The sequence below is a fragment of the Neophocaena asiaeorientalis genome, unplaced genomic scaffold (assembly GCF_003031525.2).
Source record: "Neophocaena asiaeorientalis asiaeorientalis breed wild unplaced genomic scaffold, Neophocaena_asiaeorientalis_V1.1 scaffold121, whole genome shotgun sequence".
NCBI lineage: Eukaryota > Metazoa > Chordata > Mammalia > Artiodactyla > Phocoenidae > Neophocaena > Neophocaena asiaeorientalis.
Window position 1 is genome coordinate 1753895 of NW_020172142.1, and position 17272 is coordinate 1771166.

The window sequence follows — 17272 nt, forward strand, 5'->3', positions numbered from 1 at the left end:
TTAGTTTCTGCTTTATAACAAAGTGAATCAGTTATACATATACATATGTTCCCATATCTCTTCCCTCTTGCGCCTCCCTCCCTCCCACCCTCCCTATCCCACCCCTCCAGGCAGTCACAAAGCACCGAGCTGATCTCCCTGTGCTATGCGGCTGCTTCCCACTAGCTATCTACCTTAACGTTTGGTAGTGTATATATGTCCATGCCTCTCTCTCGTTTTGTCACAGCTCACCCTTCCCCCTCCCCATATCCTCAAGTCCGTTCTCCAGTAGGTCTGTGTCTTTATTCCTGTCTTACCCCTAGGTTCTTCATGACATTTTGTTTTCTTAAATTCCATATATATGTGTTAGCATACGGTATTTGTCTTTCTCTTTCTGACTTACTTCACTCTGTATGATAGACTCTAGGTCTATCCACCTCATTACAAATAGCTCAATTTCGTTTCTTTTTATGGCTGAGTAATATTCCATTGTATATATGTGCCACATCTTCTTTATCCATTCATCCGATGATGGGCACTTAGGTTGTTTCCATCTCCGGGCTATCGTAAATAGAGCTGCCATGAACATTTTGGTACATGACTCTTTTTGAATTCAGGGTGTGCATATTTCTTATACAGGCTTGAGTGGTCTCAGTGGGGTCCTCGCTTTGAGTTCCTTTGCCTCTGTTATGGCAAGAGCATTGTTTTGAGAGACAGTGGCTAGATGCAGGAGAATGATCATTGGTCGAGGACCCCATGAAATATCTGATTCTCCACTGGACTTCGAACAACTTTAAGGACATAAAGCACAATACACTCAAAACTGTAATACAGCAACATCTTTGGAGCCATTCAAATCTAGGTTCACATCCTGGGAGAGTAATTTAATCTCTCTGAGGCTGTTTTCTCTCCTGTAAAAAGCAGATACGGATATTACTTCATAGGTTGTGATCCTTAAACGAGATCATGCATGTAAATGAACAAGCCCAGTGCCAGACCTGTAGCTCATTTTGCAAGGAGTGCTGGGGCTCTCTGCACTTGCAAAAAGCACATGTTCATCTTATCACCATGTAAGCAGGCAGCCGTTTGCTCAGAGAAGTAGCTGTAAGATAGCATCAAAGCAAATAGCCCTGGCCAGAGAGGGGGGAACCCTGGTGCTAGTCATGCCTTAGTCAAGATCCTTTGCGAGCGTGTCGGCCTCAAGCAGGTATCAAGGTTCTGGGGTGCTCACCCTGATTTCAAATGGCTCTTTTCCTTTCGGACTATCCACAGCCTGCAAGTTCCTTGGCCTCATGTGAGATTATTCCTAAGATAGAAACAATGTGGTGAAAAAGTGCCTCCATTGCATGTCCAGGTGCTAAATGCTTGTGATCCCTAAGGTGGGTCTCCAGACGTTTGATTCGGTCTCAGGCCTGCCGTCCTAGGCCTGGCAGGCCATTTCCTTTCATTGTGTCTGCTTCTTCCGGCAGCTTGTCAACCATTGGTCGTACCCACATTTTATAGATGAGACATCTTGGAACCTGACCCGGGACTGCAGTCAGTAGTGGGTGGCTGGGCTGGGACTAAAACCCAGTCCTGTGTGGTACCCATCGTTGGATCTGAGTCATCTTGCTCTGGGGCTGAAAGGGCCTGGGAGGCTGTGGGCTGACTGTGGTCTGCCTTCTCAGTAGGCTTGGGGCTAGTGGGGGCTTCTAAAGCATACTGTGCCTTTAGAACCGAAGGCCCTTGTGGGCGGCAAAATTCTGAAGTTGTTCTCTCAAGGCTCCTGTCGCCTGGTTCGTCAGTCAAGTAATGATCTAGGTACTGCTATGAGGGGACTTTGCAGGTTGAATTAAGGCTATTGGTCACATGACTTTAAGATAGGGAGATTGTCCTGGATTATCTGAAGTGTGATCACATGAGCCCTTAAAAACAGAAAAGGACAGAAGAGGGGACTAGAAAGATGCAGCAGAAGGAGAAGATAGAGTGTGTGAAGGATTCGACATGCCTTTGCCGGCTCTGAGATGTAGGGGTCGCATGCAGGGACTGGAGAGAGGCCTCTAGGAGCCCATGGAAAGGAGGAAAGGAGGAGAAGGAACACGGGCAGCCTCTAGGAACAAAGACCAGCCCCCGGCTAACAGCCAGCATGGAAGTATGGTCTTCAGTCCTGCAACCACAAGTAACTGATTTCTGCCAACAACCTGAATAAACCTGGATACGGGTTTTCCCCCGGAGCTCCAGGAAGGAGCGCAGCCCTGCTGACGCCTCCGCTGGAGCCCGGCGAGGCTCGTGTCAGACTGCTAACCTATAGGACTGTGACTTGAAAAATGACTATTTCAAGCCACTAAATTTGTGGCAGTTTGTCACAATAGCAATAGAGGGCTGATATGACCCTGGAGAACAATTCATCCCGTTTTGAAAACTTTTGCTGCGCTGGGACCTGTTTGTTCAGAATTGCTGAACTGTGACAGTAAGTCAGTCCCCCAGATACATTGGCTGCCTCTGCCCCCCAAACATAAACCTTGAAAGTGCAGGCACCTGGCTGACCATGGAGGGGGTCACCCAGCACGGGCTTCTCCTTGTCACCTGTTGGGCCGCCAACCCCGAAGCTCTGTTCTGGTTTTCTCCTGACAGCCTCTGAGTTTGTCCTGGAGGAAGCGCCTCCTTTAGCCCTAGGGAAACAGGTGATCTGTGTTCACAAAGGGCAGCTCTGTCTGCACAGTATCGCTTGGCTCTCCTGCCAGAAGTTGCCTACAGGTGGGTGGCAGAGGGTTCATGCTAATAGCACTGGGGCAGTGGGGGAAGGGCTGACTAGGACACAGAAGCCCTCCTGCAGCTCCACCTGCCTGCACTTGGGGTTCCTGGCATGGCTTATCTGCAAGGCCACTGGCTTTTTGTTGCTCACTCAGTCTCTTCTTTGTTCAGATGGGGTGGCTGAGGCCCAGAGGAGTGACACCATCCCCTCAGTGTCACACAGCTCTTGGAGTTTTTGCTCAGATTCTGAGCCACAAAAATCCCATGCTGGAGGGGAAGGAAATCGTGCACACATGTATTCTGTCAGCAGCAAACTGCATTAGGCTTGAGCAGCTTGGTCAGTACTCTTTGACAGCCTAGGGGCTGGAATCTTGATCACGAGTTGCGGAGAAGAGTGAGGCACTGGACCTGGGCCAAGGGCCCCAGGCGAGAGGCGGGAGATCCCTCTCAGCTCAAATGCAAAACAGCCTGCCTCCTTGGGTACTATTTCCTGCTTCGTTTCCTGGTACCTCTTTTGCTGAAAATTTGACCAGGTTGCAGAATTTCTCACTCCTCTGCGAAAAAAAATCTCTCCTTCCCAAAGGCTCCCCAAGCAGAATCGATAAGACAGAGGCGCTTTCATCTCTCAGGGCCATCCACTCTCACTTTGCTTAAGCCTCGTTTGTTCCCTCTGCCTGAAAGAAGCCTTTTGCTTGGTGTGCCAGGGTTGGCCAGAGCCAGAGAGCATCCAGGGCTGTGGCTGCTTTGTTCCTGAACCCCGTGTGAAGCCTTGGAAATGCCCGCGTACATTAGAGTGAGGGGCAGTAACCAGGTGCCGAGGATCGTTTTCCCATGGGGTTCCCATCACTCATCTCAGTTCAGACCTGGATTCCCCCTCCTGCTGGCTCTGTGACCTTTGGAAAGTTACTGACCCTCTCTGAGCATTCTTGTCCTCAGCTGTAAAATGGAACGGGTAGCAGTACTCAGCTAAGAGAGAGGTGACCAGCGGCAGGTGGTAGAAGTTAGAGGTTCCAAAGCACTTGACATAGTACCTGGCGCACACCGTAAGTCTCAACAAAAGTCGACACTGTTAAGATTTTACAATTATGCACTGCCTTAACAGAATACTGGTGTGGGAAATTGTGAAAATTGAGGAACATGCAAGGGTCACTTCTCTTAGACAGTAAATGAATCATTTTCAGGGGGAGGTGACCGCTTTGAGAGTGTGTGAACTTGGAGGGTTGCCGTGTGCTTAATTAGCACTGTGCTGGGGACATTATTTGCATCTGTGTCCGTAATCAGTTTAACAGTCCGAGAGGTGTGGGTGTTATTACCTCAGAGAGGAGGAAACTGAGGCTGGAGACCTACAGGAACTCATCTCTCGCCTCTTCACCCCAAACGATGTTTTGGGGTCGTTGAGGCCATGTGCTAGGCGGTCTCTCCCACAGTGGAGGCTTGCCTCCTCTGCAAGTCTGATCAGATGCCTGGCTCTGTTTATTTCTGATCCTTGAGCTGTTAGAGATCAGCAGAAAAACTGCATTATGAATAAAAACACTGATAGACAGTTGTCCTAGGAAATTGAGTCCTTAACGGTGTCCTTCTGAGCACCACTCGGCACTACACGGTCCCTGGGTCTCCTCAGAGGGTACCTGCTGTGACTCTTTCTTCTAGAAACTGGATGAGGGACTTGCAACCCAGATTTTCAGTGGTCTGTAAATGAGGCTTCCTGATTCCTGAATTATTGTATATGGATGATCTTACACGTTTAATCGTGACACCACATTTGGTGTATGTTGATCTGTATTGGAAAGGATGAAGTGAGGTTCATTTGAGGCCATTCTGAAGGGCCCATGGGAGGTGGTCTGCATCCCTGGAACACCTCAGGAGTGTTTCAGAAAGTTTCCCCATTGATTTCTGTGAATCTTCAGGGTTAGCTGTGTGTAATTTGGGAGTTTTGACCCTTTGGTTCCTGTATGGATCATAGAACTACAGCTTCGTAGCTTCAGGAAATCCTCAGGTCGTTTGGACCAAACCCCTTGTTTCATTCATTATTATTTATTCTGCAGATGTTTACTCAGTAACTAACAGGTGCTAGGGCCAGCCCATGCTTTCAAGGAGCTCCCACAGCCTGTGGGAGAGATGAGTCCTGGACAGGGGGTGATGAAGGTATGGAGGTTTGCCAAATACAGAGAAGCTTTCCCCAAAGTCTGTTCCATGAAATAAATGCCATGGGGCCAGATGTCCTGTGGCAAAAGGTTTCACGATATAAATATAATAGGTTTGGAAATGTTGGCATGTGGATATTGGCGGAGAGTCCAGAAGGGTGCCTGATTCCCAGAGTCTGGAAATGATACTTTCAATGATAATGATTATTTTGAGAATGTGATATGTACCTGGCATGGATGTAAGTGCCTTATGTGGATAATCTTATTTTATAAAATCCAGTGATTTGGGCGGGCCATAATTTATAAACTGCTTTTGTATTGATAGAGATTTAGATTATTTCCCACTAGATTTTCATGGGCTAAAGATTGATCTTTTTACTTCAAGAAGGGTTTCTCAGCGCAGTGGAATATTATCCAGCCTTTAAAAAGGAATGAAATTCTGACATGCTGCAACATGGATGAACCTTGAGGACATTATGCTAAGTGAAATAAGCTAGTCACTAAAAGAGAAATACAGTAGGATCCCTCTTATAGGAGGCACTAAGAGTAGTGAGTTCATAGAGATACAGATAGACAGCACACTGGTGGCTGCCCCGTGCTGGCAGGAGCGGAAGTGGGGGATTATTGGTTAACGGGTACAGAGTTTCATTTCTGCAAGATGCAAAGTGTTCTGGAGATGGGTTGTGCAACAGTGTGGAGTACTTAACACTCCTGAGCTTAAAGATGGTTAAGATGGTACCTTTTACGTTACGTGTTTGTTTTTAACCACAGTAAAACAAAAATACTGTTTTGGCAAAAAAGTCATATGGTGAGAATTAAAATTCACAAATCGTGGGATATGATGGACCTCAAGTTGGTATGTATGTGAATGCTGAATATACACATCTGTGTGCTTAATTATTTTAACTGGGGTTTGAGATGAAAAAAATCAATTGGAGTAGTTTTGTTTTACTTTAAAAAAAAAAAAAGAGGGCTTCTCAAGCTTTTGAAGGCTTTGCCAGTTGATGCCCATAAAAAGGGGACTTTGGACTTGAATGTGGCTGCTTGAGTTCCCCTTGAGGCTTGAGTGAGCACGGGCTGGTGTCTCCAAAATTTGTTTTTTTGAGAAAATGTTTGCACTTACTTGAACTATTTGGCTGTGTTTCTGCGTTAGTGCGTGAGAGCTGTAAGTTGAAGCGAAGGTACTAGGAGGAGGGACAGTAGTGATTTGGGGCTGGTGATCGGGATTTAGGCCAACTCCCTCATTTTATAGAAAATGAAAGCAAACGTTGTAAAATCCATGATTGAAGTTCTCTTTAAGAAATCTTTATGTTTTTGACCCTTTGTTTTAAAAACCACATTGATTGGTGGGGACAGATGGTTACTAGACTTATGGTGATCATTTCATAACGTATGCAAATGTCAAATCACTATGTAGTACACCTGAAACTAACAAAATATGGTATGTTAATTATATTTCAATATTAAAAAAACCCTATTGATTTCAGGGGGACAATGGCATTTTGCAAAGGGAGAAACTATTTCAAACTTTTGTGTAAGGATCATATAGACTGCGTCGAAGTACAGATTAAAGAAAATTCGAATGAGGGTCCAATCCATTAATGAGTTTTCAAAACCTTTTAGAGCCCATGTTCATTACCTACCATTTCTCTGTGTAGAGCATCCTTCCACGCTGATCAATTCATATCTGGTCTGACACTTCCTTTTAGCAGCTGCAGAGTTCACGTCTCTGTGGATGCACCGTAATTGGCTCCATCCTCTCTGTTACGTGTTAGCTTGTTCTTAACCTTTCACTGTGATAAGCACCCTTGGTCTGTGCATCCTCGGGCCAAAAAGCCACATGCATTTAGCCAAGCTGTCCTTCTGAATTTATTACCCATCTCTCCACTATAAGTTTCTTAAAAGTCTTATCAAATTGAGCATTGTTATACTTTTTAAATCTTTGTCAGTCTGATAAAGAGATTTTTTTGGATCACAATTAAGGGTCCTGAAAATGTTTGGTGTGTGTGTTTGTATACTTCTTTTTTGGAGAGGGGAGAGAATCTTCATATCCTTTGTCCATTTTTCTTCTTTTAAGTGTCCCTGGTTTAATTTCACTGCCATGCCTACTTAGCTTGTATTCCCCACCTCTGAGTTCTTTTTGTCCATCTGTTTAATAGTGATAGCTCACAAGGTGTGGTCCGAGTACCTGCAGCTCCTCGGGAAGAGTGGGGTCGTTATGTCTTTAAACATCTCAGAGTACCCTATAACAATAGCTTAATTGGTTCCCTTCTGGAAGGTCTTCTAGTCCACGCCCTCAGGCCTCTGCTGCCCACAATATTTTGGGAGTTCTTCTTGAGAATTCCAGGCTTTTTCTTACTGGGCGGCTTCTCCGTTTGTCTGTACTTGAATCACTGAGGAGATGTTGTTGATACAATCCTGTTTTTTATCTCTGGCTCCCTATCACTTTTCACCAGGGATGTACAGGCTCCCGCACCTCTTCCTACTTTATATTTGTGTGTTCATTTTAATGAGGGCAGGGAGTTGATCACCATTTACAATAGGAACTCTTGGTGTATTTTGGTAAATAACTTCATATTGAGGGCTGTAGTTTCCCTTCATCACTGACTGCACCATGTTGAGTAAATCTCTGTTAACTTTCCTCTTTTTTCTCTTTTTTTCTTATTTAAAAAAAAAATGAACTGTAAATATATCATTACTAGAACAATAATTCTCAAACTTTCTTGGTCCCAGGAAAATGACTGAGGATCCCAAAGAGCTTTTGTTCATGTGTGTCACCTTGATTTACATATATTGTATTAAAATCAAAACAGAAAATTTTAAACCACAAGGATTCAGAAGTACACATTCCCTTCGTTAACCTTCAGAGCAAATGTATCATCACACATCATGGAAATCTCTGGAGAGCTCCATCGTACCATCTATGAGAGAATGATAGTGAAAGTACCTTAGAAAATCATTTTGACCTTGCAGACCATTTAAACTGGTCTCAGGGAACCCCGGGGGTTCTCAGGCCACACTTTGAGAACTGTCCTGCTGAAGAATGTTTCTCAGGCTTTCTGTCTTGTTCATGATGGTCATGTTTGGCATTTTTTCTGGGTATATGTGTGCATACCCACAGTATGTGGTATGTGGAGGTGGGCTGGGAGGAAAGGGCCCGTGGCTGAATTGAAAGTTAATGTCTAAGGCGGTAGCGCTCTCCTGAACCGTGTGGAGACATCTCTTGCATGTAGGTTTGCTGTTACTGGAACCAAGTGGGGTTCTCAGTAGCCTCTGCCATGCACCATCCCTTTTCTAGCAGGTATTTTTTAGGCCCATCCAGATTTTACGCGGGGGTGTGGACCCTGGGTCAGGCTGATGTTGCTGGAATGGCCCCTAGAGAGAGTGACCTGCTAGTCCCCAGACCCTTAACCTGCTGCCCTTGGATTCCTGAGAGCCTATGAATGGGCTGATTTTCCTGAACCTGCGTGTGTTTTTTTGGCATAAGGTCTGTAGTTTGCATCATATTCTTAAAGAAGTCTTCTAATTTCATGCTGTAGCTCAAGGTTGGGGCATGCCGTAAAGCTCTTGGAGAGTTGAGAATATACGGTGGTTGGAAAGGGTTTAAGAGAGGTATCACATCTTACATAATTCAATATACAAAAAAAAGATGGCTTTTTTTTAGAGGGGTGCATGTCTCCCCCAGGATGCTCATGCATAGCTCTTCCCACGCTCCATGTGGCTGCCAGGTGACCTGGGTATGCTCATTTCAGGGTAGGTGTCATCATTTTAGCTGTGGTCCAGTCTGTTGATTTGCTTAGAGCTGCTTCAAGACAGGTTTCAGTTAGTAAATGAAGCCACACACTCTGTATTTTGTTCTGTACTGGTACCTGATTGGTTGAATGGAACTTCCCTTGCAGTTCTTTTATCGAAACTGAAGAATTCAATTGGAAGTACCTTGGCTTGAAGGAAACAGAATTTACAGTCTGATCCCACATCATCTCGGGGTCCTTATTTTCTGAAGATTCTGTTCTTTTTTTTTCAGAGACTCTAAGTCACTGAGCTCCTCTCTCTGGATTGTCCCATAGATTCCCCGTGAGGAGCCGCTGCTGGTGTGCCAGACCTCCTGGGGGCCGTCTGCCCGACTGCCCCTGACTCCGGCAGCGGGGTCCCCGATGGCAGTGGGCACCTCCCCGTGAATCCTGCCAAGCTGGACGCCACAGCTCTGCACGACGACACTTTGGCCAACTCCGTGCCCCCTTCGGAGGCGTGCAACCATGCAGTCCTAGCCTGCAGCCCGGGCATCCCTGAGGAACACTATGTAAGCGAGGCTGTGGAAGATGCTCCCGGCTGCAGAGGGTACCGGGATGCCTGCACCATCACTGGTAAGGGCACCTCTCCTTGCCAGGAACGGGGGAAGTCAGTGAGGGCCAGGGAAGGGTGGGGCCGTAGGAGTGGTTCCCGGGGAGGGATGTGGAGAGTGGGGAGGGACTACCGAAGTGCAAAGAGGCTGAGCTTTGGGATCACGAGACTGGCCATCCAGAACTGACTTGTCTGAGATGAAGACAGCACCTCATAGAACTGTCGTGAAGGTTAAAGACGGGATCACTGAACCTTGAGCAGCGTCCCTGGCCCGTAGCGGGGCTCAGTGTAGTTTGGCCCCCTGCCCCTCTCTCTGAGGCTCAGTTTCTTCAGACATAAGATAGGTGTAATGGAAATAACATGCCATGATGCTGTGGGCTGCAGCAGTGGGGAACTCCCTGCAGCACCCTTTGTACACTGTCAGGTTTTGCACAGACAAAAACTTTGTCGAGTTTTGTCAGTCATGCCTTCCCAGTGTCTTGAGAACAGGGCGCTCATCCCCCAGCGCACTGGCCACACCTGCTATTCAGGCACGTTGTAATGGAGCTCTCGTTTGTGTCTTTCCTCAAGGGATCATTGAGACAACTGCTTGGAGCCCTCACAGGAGGGGGCTCTGAGTGGGAATGGTGTGTAGTTTTCCCCTGTTCTCTCTCCAGTTAGGCATTGAGGGCCCCCAGCCCCACCCCATGTCAAGAGCTTCCTGGGTGTGAGGGGCTTGGAGGTGCCGGGATCCCAGCCGAATGCCTGGGTGCTGACCCCCTGAGCTCCCGATTGCACCAGGGGCCTCCCCTCCACGTGTGCACTAAATCCTACTGCTGCTTGCCTGTGCCCTGAAGGACACGCTTCCGGCCCCCGCCCTCTCTCTACTACACCATCCATTTCTCCTTGCTCCTGGATCTTTTCTGTTAGCACAAAAGCATGCTATCATCTCTCCCTTCTTAAAAAGAATCCTTCTTTGCTCTGCTTTCCCTGCAGCTAGCGCCTGTGTCTCTGCTCTTCGGTTTGCTCTGTTTTTCCTCCTGTTTTGCTCCTGTGTCCACCGCGAGCAGGCTTGTGACCCCACCGTGCCCCCAGTGCTGACGGCCTCATTCGGTTCAGGGGTCCATCCTTAGCCTTTTCAGCAGGAGTTGACACTGCCGACCACCCCCTTCTCCTGGAAATATGGTCCTCCCTTGGCTTTGGGTCCCGACCTTGCTAGCTGCTCCCCTCTGGGAACTTTGGGGGCCCCGGGGCTCAGCCCTTCACGCTCTCGGGTAACCCACGCCCTAAGTGATCTCACGCGGGCTCTGGGATTTAGAATGTGCTTCTACGCTGAGCACTCCAGTTCCTGTCCTCAGACTGGACCTTTGCCCCGAAGGCCAGATGTGTCCGTCTGACTCCACATAACAACACTTGCACTTGGACGCCTGTTGGGCATCTCTGACTAACTTGGCCAGAAATGAACTCCTGATTTCCCCCTCCACCTGCTTTCTTTGCGGTCTTTCTAAATGGTACTTACATCCTTCCAGTTGCCCAGGCCAGAAGCCTTGGAAGCATTCATGACCTCTGTATTTCTATCAGACCCTGGTTTGCTGGGAAGTCTGTTGACTCTTTGTTCCCAGTGTGTCCAGAGTTTGACTGGTTCTCACCAACCCCACAGTAACTACCCTGGTCCAAGCCACCTTCATCTCACGCCCGGATCATTGCAGTGGCCTCCTAACTGGGCCTCCTGTTTCCCTTCTTGCCTCTGTGTAATCCAATCTCTGCCCAGCCAAAAGAGTGGCTTTTTAAATACCACGTCAGGTGGTTTAACTCTTGTGCTCCAAACCTCCAGCGGGCTCCCTTCTGACCGTGGCCTAAGTGACAGGGCTGCCTGTGCCCCTTTGACCTATCTCCTCTTCACTCACTCCATTCCGGACACACCGGCCTCCTCACTAATTCTTGGATACACCCGGCACATCCCACCTCAGGGCCTTTGTTCTTGCTGCTGCTCAGCACCTGGATCGCCTTAACCCTAGATGTCCTCCTGATTCCTTCTTTACTTTCTCCAAATGGCATTTCCTTAGAGGCCTTTTGTGACTCCCCTGCATAGAGGGTGGTCCACACCCACCTTCCCCATCTCCCTTACCTGCTTTAGCTGTCTCCCCATACTTAGCCCTGAGTACTACATGTTTGTATTTCGTTGACCAAACTTGCAGTAGAATAGAAACTCGCTAAGGGCAAGGACTTTGTGCATCACCGAGTCCCAGTGTCTGAAAGAGCGCCCGCCTGTGGCCAGTGCTCAGTAAACATTTGCTGAATGAATGAGTTGTGTCATTTAATTAGTACCGCATCCCCATTAAATGGAGACTGTTGTCCTGTTTTTACAGGTAAAGAGACTAAATCAGGAAAGGTTCAGCATCTGGCCTAAGACCCTGAGCTCTAAGGGGCGGGGCTTGCATGTAGGTCATGACCCCCGGGGTATGTGTTCCCTGCCACCTGCCCCCCACCCCCCACCAAGGAATACTGTCCAGTTGGGTGGGGACGTAGATGAGTGGAAATAGGCTGTGCAGAATGGTTACACCAGTGATAAGCACAGCACACGGGAGAGCATCAAGGAGGGTGCCTGGGTGAGCCTTGGAGGGGAAAGGATCTGGGAGACTAGGAGGGCTTCTCGGAGGAGGCAGTGTCCCAACTGCATCTTCATTTGTCTAAACACATGAGCTAATCACTGGGATTCTAGTGGCATCTGTGCCAGTGAAATCCGGGAAACATTTAGCTTGTCAAAGTCGTTTCGCTTTGAACATGACAACCGAGGGCCAAGTAATGGCAGAATTGCAGTGCTGAAACTTCAAAGGCTATGGGGCGTGGTAACTGGGGGTTCTTTGCTGGAACATCTGTAGCAAGCACCATAAGACAGCTGAGAAGCAGCTCAGTGCTGTCACGTTTGGCGGTGGCTTGGTAAACAGGAGCGTAAACACAGACACTGTTACATGTTTAAGATGCAGCCCGACAACACAGAACACGCTCAGGTTAAAGTCTCATTTGTCGGTCACTGAGAGGAAGACACAGAACAGAAAACATTTTCCAGAGATCTGGAGTTTCTCCGAGAATGCGTATGTGGACTCCAAGGGCTTTGCCAAGTGCAGTCCTGGGAGACCGTTTGGCACCCGGCCTCTAACAAATCCACGCCACCCACAGTTCCTGGGGAGCGCTGAGATGAACAGCAGGCTTTTTGTTCCTCTTTAATTTTTAGGCAAAGCCCAAATGCCCATCACAAAGCCCTGCTCCCCCTCTCCCTCCCCTTATCCTCAACCTAGGGATATCACATTTTGGGGTGCGTCATTTTCTTCTTGGGGCAGTTTAACAAGATGAGCCGATAGGGTGCCCATGCTGCCTCTAGTTACGTAACCCATTGTGCTTCCAGGGCAGCGAGTAGTCTTAGGATTTGCCCCAACAAGCAAGCTCAGAGAACTGCTGAGTAGGTACAGAAGCTGGCTGTGCTGAAGTGCTGCCCGGGTTGGGTGCTAATGGGGGATCGCTGTTCACTCTGAACTGCTGTTGGAGTTTCTTTCTGCACATGGCATTGGTATTTCAGTTTGAGCAGCCCGTGAGGGCCCAGCCTCTGCCAAGACTCTGCCCAGGCAGGCTCATTCGGACAAGCTCATGTGGTAAGTGTGTTTGCCCGGCGTGTCCACTGTTGCTTTTCTTTGTGAAAGTTGCGGCCGGAAGGGTGAAAAGGCCACAGGGAAAGTTGTTTCTCTCCTGTTCTGTTCGGCTTGGCGGGTTGTCCTTGGACCTGGGGTGGGGAATTGCAGTATCGAGTTATTGACAGGCAGAGCAGAGGGACCTCGGAGGCTGCTCACCCCTCAGCCCCTCATCCAGGCTCAGGGGAGGCAGGTGACCCCTGCAGGGCCATGAGCAGTGGGTCTGAGTTGGGACCGGGCTTCTGGACTCCACCACCTTGCTCTTTGAAATTCTCTGCAGCGGCTGACCACAGTCTCTGAGGCCCCTTCTGGCCTCTCCTACTGATTCTCCTGATCCTGTGTCTTATCCTGGTTTCTTAAAGCTTCACCTGGTGTCTGGGTCAGCAAGGAATTTTTCAGGAGGTGAAGAACAGAGTCAGGCAGGGTGTCTCCCCCGCTCCTTCCCTCTTTTCTGCCCCACTTTTCTTTTTTTCTGTACTAAATGTGCTTGGCCCGGTACCTCCATCCACACCCCGGTGACGGCGAGCTTGCTAATGAGTTCTGCTCTGGCTTGTCTCTTGATGTGGGGCTGACGTTTCTCCTCACTTCCTCCAGGCTGATCAGAGTCTGATGATTGATGACCCGTCTGGTTTCTGTCCTGTCTATATGCTGTTACTCACAATCTGCTGGGCCACAAACCAGTGAGTTCCTCAGAGGCATGAGCTCCTCTTGCCCTGTTCTATTCAGTTTTAGGTTTCAAGACAGATGAGACTCTGGTTGGGAGATAATGGAGATGCTGTGGGGTGTGTGTGTGTGTGTGTGTGTGTGTGTGTGTGTCTGTGTCTGTGTATTTAAAGTATTTTCAGGCTTGTTCAATAATTCTGTTCAACTAGTATCTGTTCGAGGCCAGCTTTTTGCTGGTGTCCGTAGATGAGCTCTGGCCTCTCCCTCAGAGCCCTGGAGGTGGGCAGAGGTGGAAATGACTCGCTGTGACCCGGACAGGATTGCTGCCACTATGCTTATGGGAACTGTCCTGTCTGGTGTCCTTGTCATCACAGGGCCACCATTTCAGATTTGTCCCTTTTCTGTCACTGATTTAAAGCCATCAGAGTTGATGATTTGTCCTCTGAAAACATGCTCAAATTAAAGTATTATGGACTTCTTTTATGAATTGAATGTAAAATTTTGCTTGTCAATTCCTGTCTAGAATAAAATTTTTACTGTGTTTTCCATTGAAAATATATGATGTAAATGGTACTTACTTGGCTAGGTGAAACAGAAAAGAATGGACAGTGAAACATCTCTTCTTTCACAGAGAGAGAAAACGTGAATTAGAATCTAGGGAATTACAAGTTTTTTTCAAATTTATCATTTAGAAATGTTCTTTGCTTCTTCTCTCAGTGGAATGGCCCCTATTTAGCAGTTGTTTTGTTTTTGCAAATGCAGTGCAGGAGGAGGGCCTTGTTATGCTGATTTTAGAGCTAACACTTAACCTTCAGCAAAACACAAAACATTCACATTTGCCTTTTAAACATGCTGTAAATGAGATTGGGAGTTACCAGCTGACCTTGCTTCTCCATTTCTCATCCTTAGGTGAGTGGGTAGAATATTTATCACACAAGGTTTTGACATATACTGTAAAATTTAGTTAAAATGTATTAGTAAGATTCTTGACATGTGATTGGGAGGCTACAGTTGCAGGTGCCTGCTATATTTTTATCCTCCTAATTGGCTTCGTTCTGAATTTGAAGCAGGTTTTTAATGCACCTAATGTATTGGTGTTAGTCCTTGCCTACTTTAAACCATTTTAGGAAGCTGACAAATAATAAATTACAAGAAAAGTAAAGAGTAATCTTATTAAAGAATTGATCAGGGGTGCTTTGGTCCCAGCCACAAATAGTATTCCTAAGGGTGTTCTTTTAGATGCCAAGTTTTCATAATGGATTTACATTAATTTGTTTTGCAAGTATTAGAGCAAGTGTCACTTCACACACACTTCGTTCAAGATGCTCTTTAGTGGGACTGAAGCGGCCAGATGTGGGCCTCTGCCGTCAGCACCCTGTTTGTCCCACTCTGCGGAGGTTTGCTGTAGGGGGCTTTCCAGGGATTCAGCAAGAGAGGGTGCTGGGTGTGCCTTGCAGCTGGGTTTGGATGTTCTCCCAGCCACACAGTTCACTGGTGACTCTGGGACTCACGGCCCAGAGAAACTTGACTTTCTTCTCTGACGTCTGATCTTGTGTGAACATTGACAGACTTGAGCAAATCAAGTGAAACTATTATGAACAGAAACTTTGTAACTGTAATTAGACCTGGAACAAATCAAATTTCATAAATCTTGTATTAGTCAGGGCTTTCCTGAGAAAACCAACAGGATATATATATATAATATTACATATATATATCATACTATAAGGAATTGGCTTACACAATTATGGAGGCTAACAAGTCCCAAGATCTGTAGTTGGCAAGTTGGAGATCCAGGGGAACCAGTGGTGTAATTCCAGTCCAGAGATTAGCAGGCTCGCCATCCTAGGAAGAGACAGTATTTCAGTTTGAGTCCAAAGGTAAGAAAAAGCTGATGTCAGCTGGAGGGCAGTCAGGCAGGAGGAATTCTGTCTTACTCGAGGGAGAGTCAGCCTTTTTGTTCTCTTCAGACCTTCAGTGGATTGGATGAGGCCTGCCCACGTCATGGAGGGGAATCTGCTCTACTCAGTCTACCGATTTAAATCTTCATCTCATCCAAAAACACCCTCACAGAAACACCCAGAATAATGTTTGGCCAGATATCTGGGTACCCCATGGCTCAGTCAAGTTGACAGCCATCACAGATCCTAGCAATGGCTGACACGTATTGAGTAGTTGCTCTGTGCTTGGCAGGCTTCCAGGCACTGCTCTGGAAACTCACCTTTTTCTCAGCACAGTCCTGCCAAGCAGGTACTGTTATCACCCTCGCCTTTAAGGAGGTGCAGAGTGGGGTGGCCTGTCCCCTCATGGAAACCAGGCATCCTTGGGTTTACAATCCAGTAGTGTTGTTTTCTGACCCTATTTAGCTTCCTTCATTGTGGATTTTTCTCTTCTAATAATTTCATTTAGCTAAGGTTTTAAATGATGAAAGTAACACATGCAAATGGTAAAACTTGGAATTGTACCAAAGCATAGTCAACGTAGGGTAACAATCACTCGTCCATCTGTACAGTAACCATTAAAAAAAATCATTCCAGGAAGTTTTTATGCACATAATTCCTTTTCTAGAAATACACAAATGGGACCATACCATATACCCTAATCTGCATTAAAAAAATTAACTACTACTTATGATTGTTTCATTACAGTACATGGAATATTGCCTTATGCTTTGCAATGGCTCTATAGTCACTCGTTTGGCTGTATCGTTATCATCTCCATTTATTTAAACCAGCTTTTCTCAGACATTTTTTTTATAACAAACATTGTGTAGTTCCTCCTTTATTAATCAAAAATTAATAGGTAACGAATCCCTCTAAACACATCATCTTAGCAGAACCAGTGTAATGCCTTACTGTAATGTAAAGGAGAAACTAAATTAAAATGATGGAGCCTGGATTCTGATTGTAGGTGTGTGGACCTGGCCTCATTAGGGTATGTAGTGAGCAGGCAGGCACTGCCCCTGCAGACAGGGTTGCTGTGCAAGTAGCAGCTATAAGGGCAGGGAGTTCATCATACTCGCCACTCAGTGGCCAAAAAAGAGCTTCTGTTTTTTGTCAGTCCCCTCTTGACGGATGCTTTAAGTTGTTTCCAGTGTTTGCTTTTTAACAGTGCTCCAAGGAACAGCGTTCTTGCATGTACATCTTTTGGGTCACTTATCCTTCATGTCTGTGGGCTAACAGGAAATGTGCATTTAGGATTTTGCGTGCATCACAGCACGGCCCTCCAGAGAGCCTGCACCCATTAAGTGCCCAGCATCCATGTGGGGAAGTGGCAGTCTCTGAGTTTTGATCAACCATTTTCATCATGGTTAATCAGATAGTCATAAAAAATGGTATTTCATCTTATTTTGTTTCTTTTTAATTATGAATGAGTCTCTGCCTCCTTTCTATTTTTTTCCGCAGGCAACCTGTTTTTTGTCTTTGCTCATTTTTCTAGTGGGTTGTTGGCCTTTAAGAGGTATTCTTGAGATTTCGTTGTGTGTACAGAGGGCAGGGCGGTGTGCCAGGTTGAGAGTCTTTTATATTTCGGAAGAGGAGAAAATGTCTTGAAAATAGTTACACAGATAACGATTTAACTATGACTATGTTTGATATTCACAGAAGTACAGGGTGCTAAGAGATTGTATAAAGGGGATTTCTGAAGTGGCATTTCTTTCTCTTTTCTTTGGCCACGCCACGTGGCTTGTGGGATCTTAGTTCCCTGACCAGGGATCCAACCCAGCCCCTTGGCAGTGAAAGTGCAGAG

General features: G+C 46.8%; 2 protein-coding genes across 2 annotated transcripts in view; both read left to right on the forward strand.

Annotated features, from left to right (window-relative positions):
- Window positions 1-9078, forward strand: part of LOC112405473 (translation initiation factor IF-2-like) — a 65295-nt gene extending 56217 nt beyond the window's left edge. The window contains exon 3 of the mRNA XM_024753893.1: window positions 8924-9078. Within this exon, the coding sequence (XP_024609661.1) occupies window positions 8924-9034 (111 nt within the window). The 3' untranslated portion in view covers window positions 9035-9078. The remainder of the gene's footprint in view (window positions 1-8923) is intronic.
- TRAK1 (trafficking kinesin protein 1) overlaps window positions 9059-17272 on the forward strand; it is a 97726-nt gene continuing 89512 nt past the window's right edge. The window contains exon 1 of the mRNA XM_024754007.1: window positions 9059-9220. The gene's annotated coding sequence lies outside the window, so the exon portion shown is untranslated. The remainder of the gene's footprint in view (window positions 9221-17272) is intronic.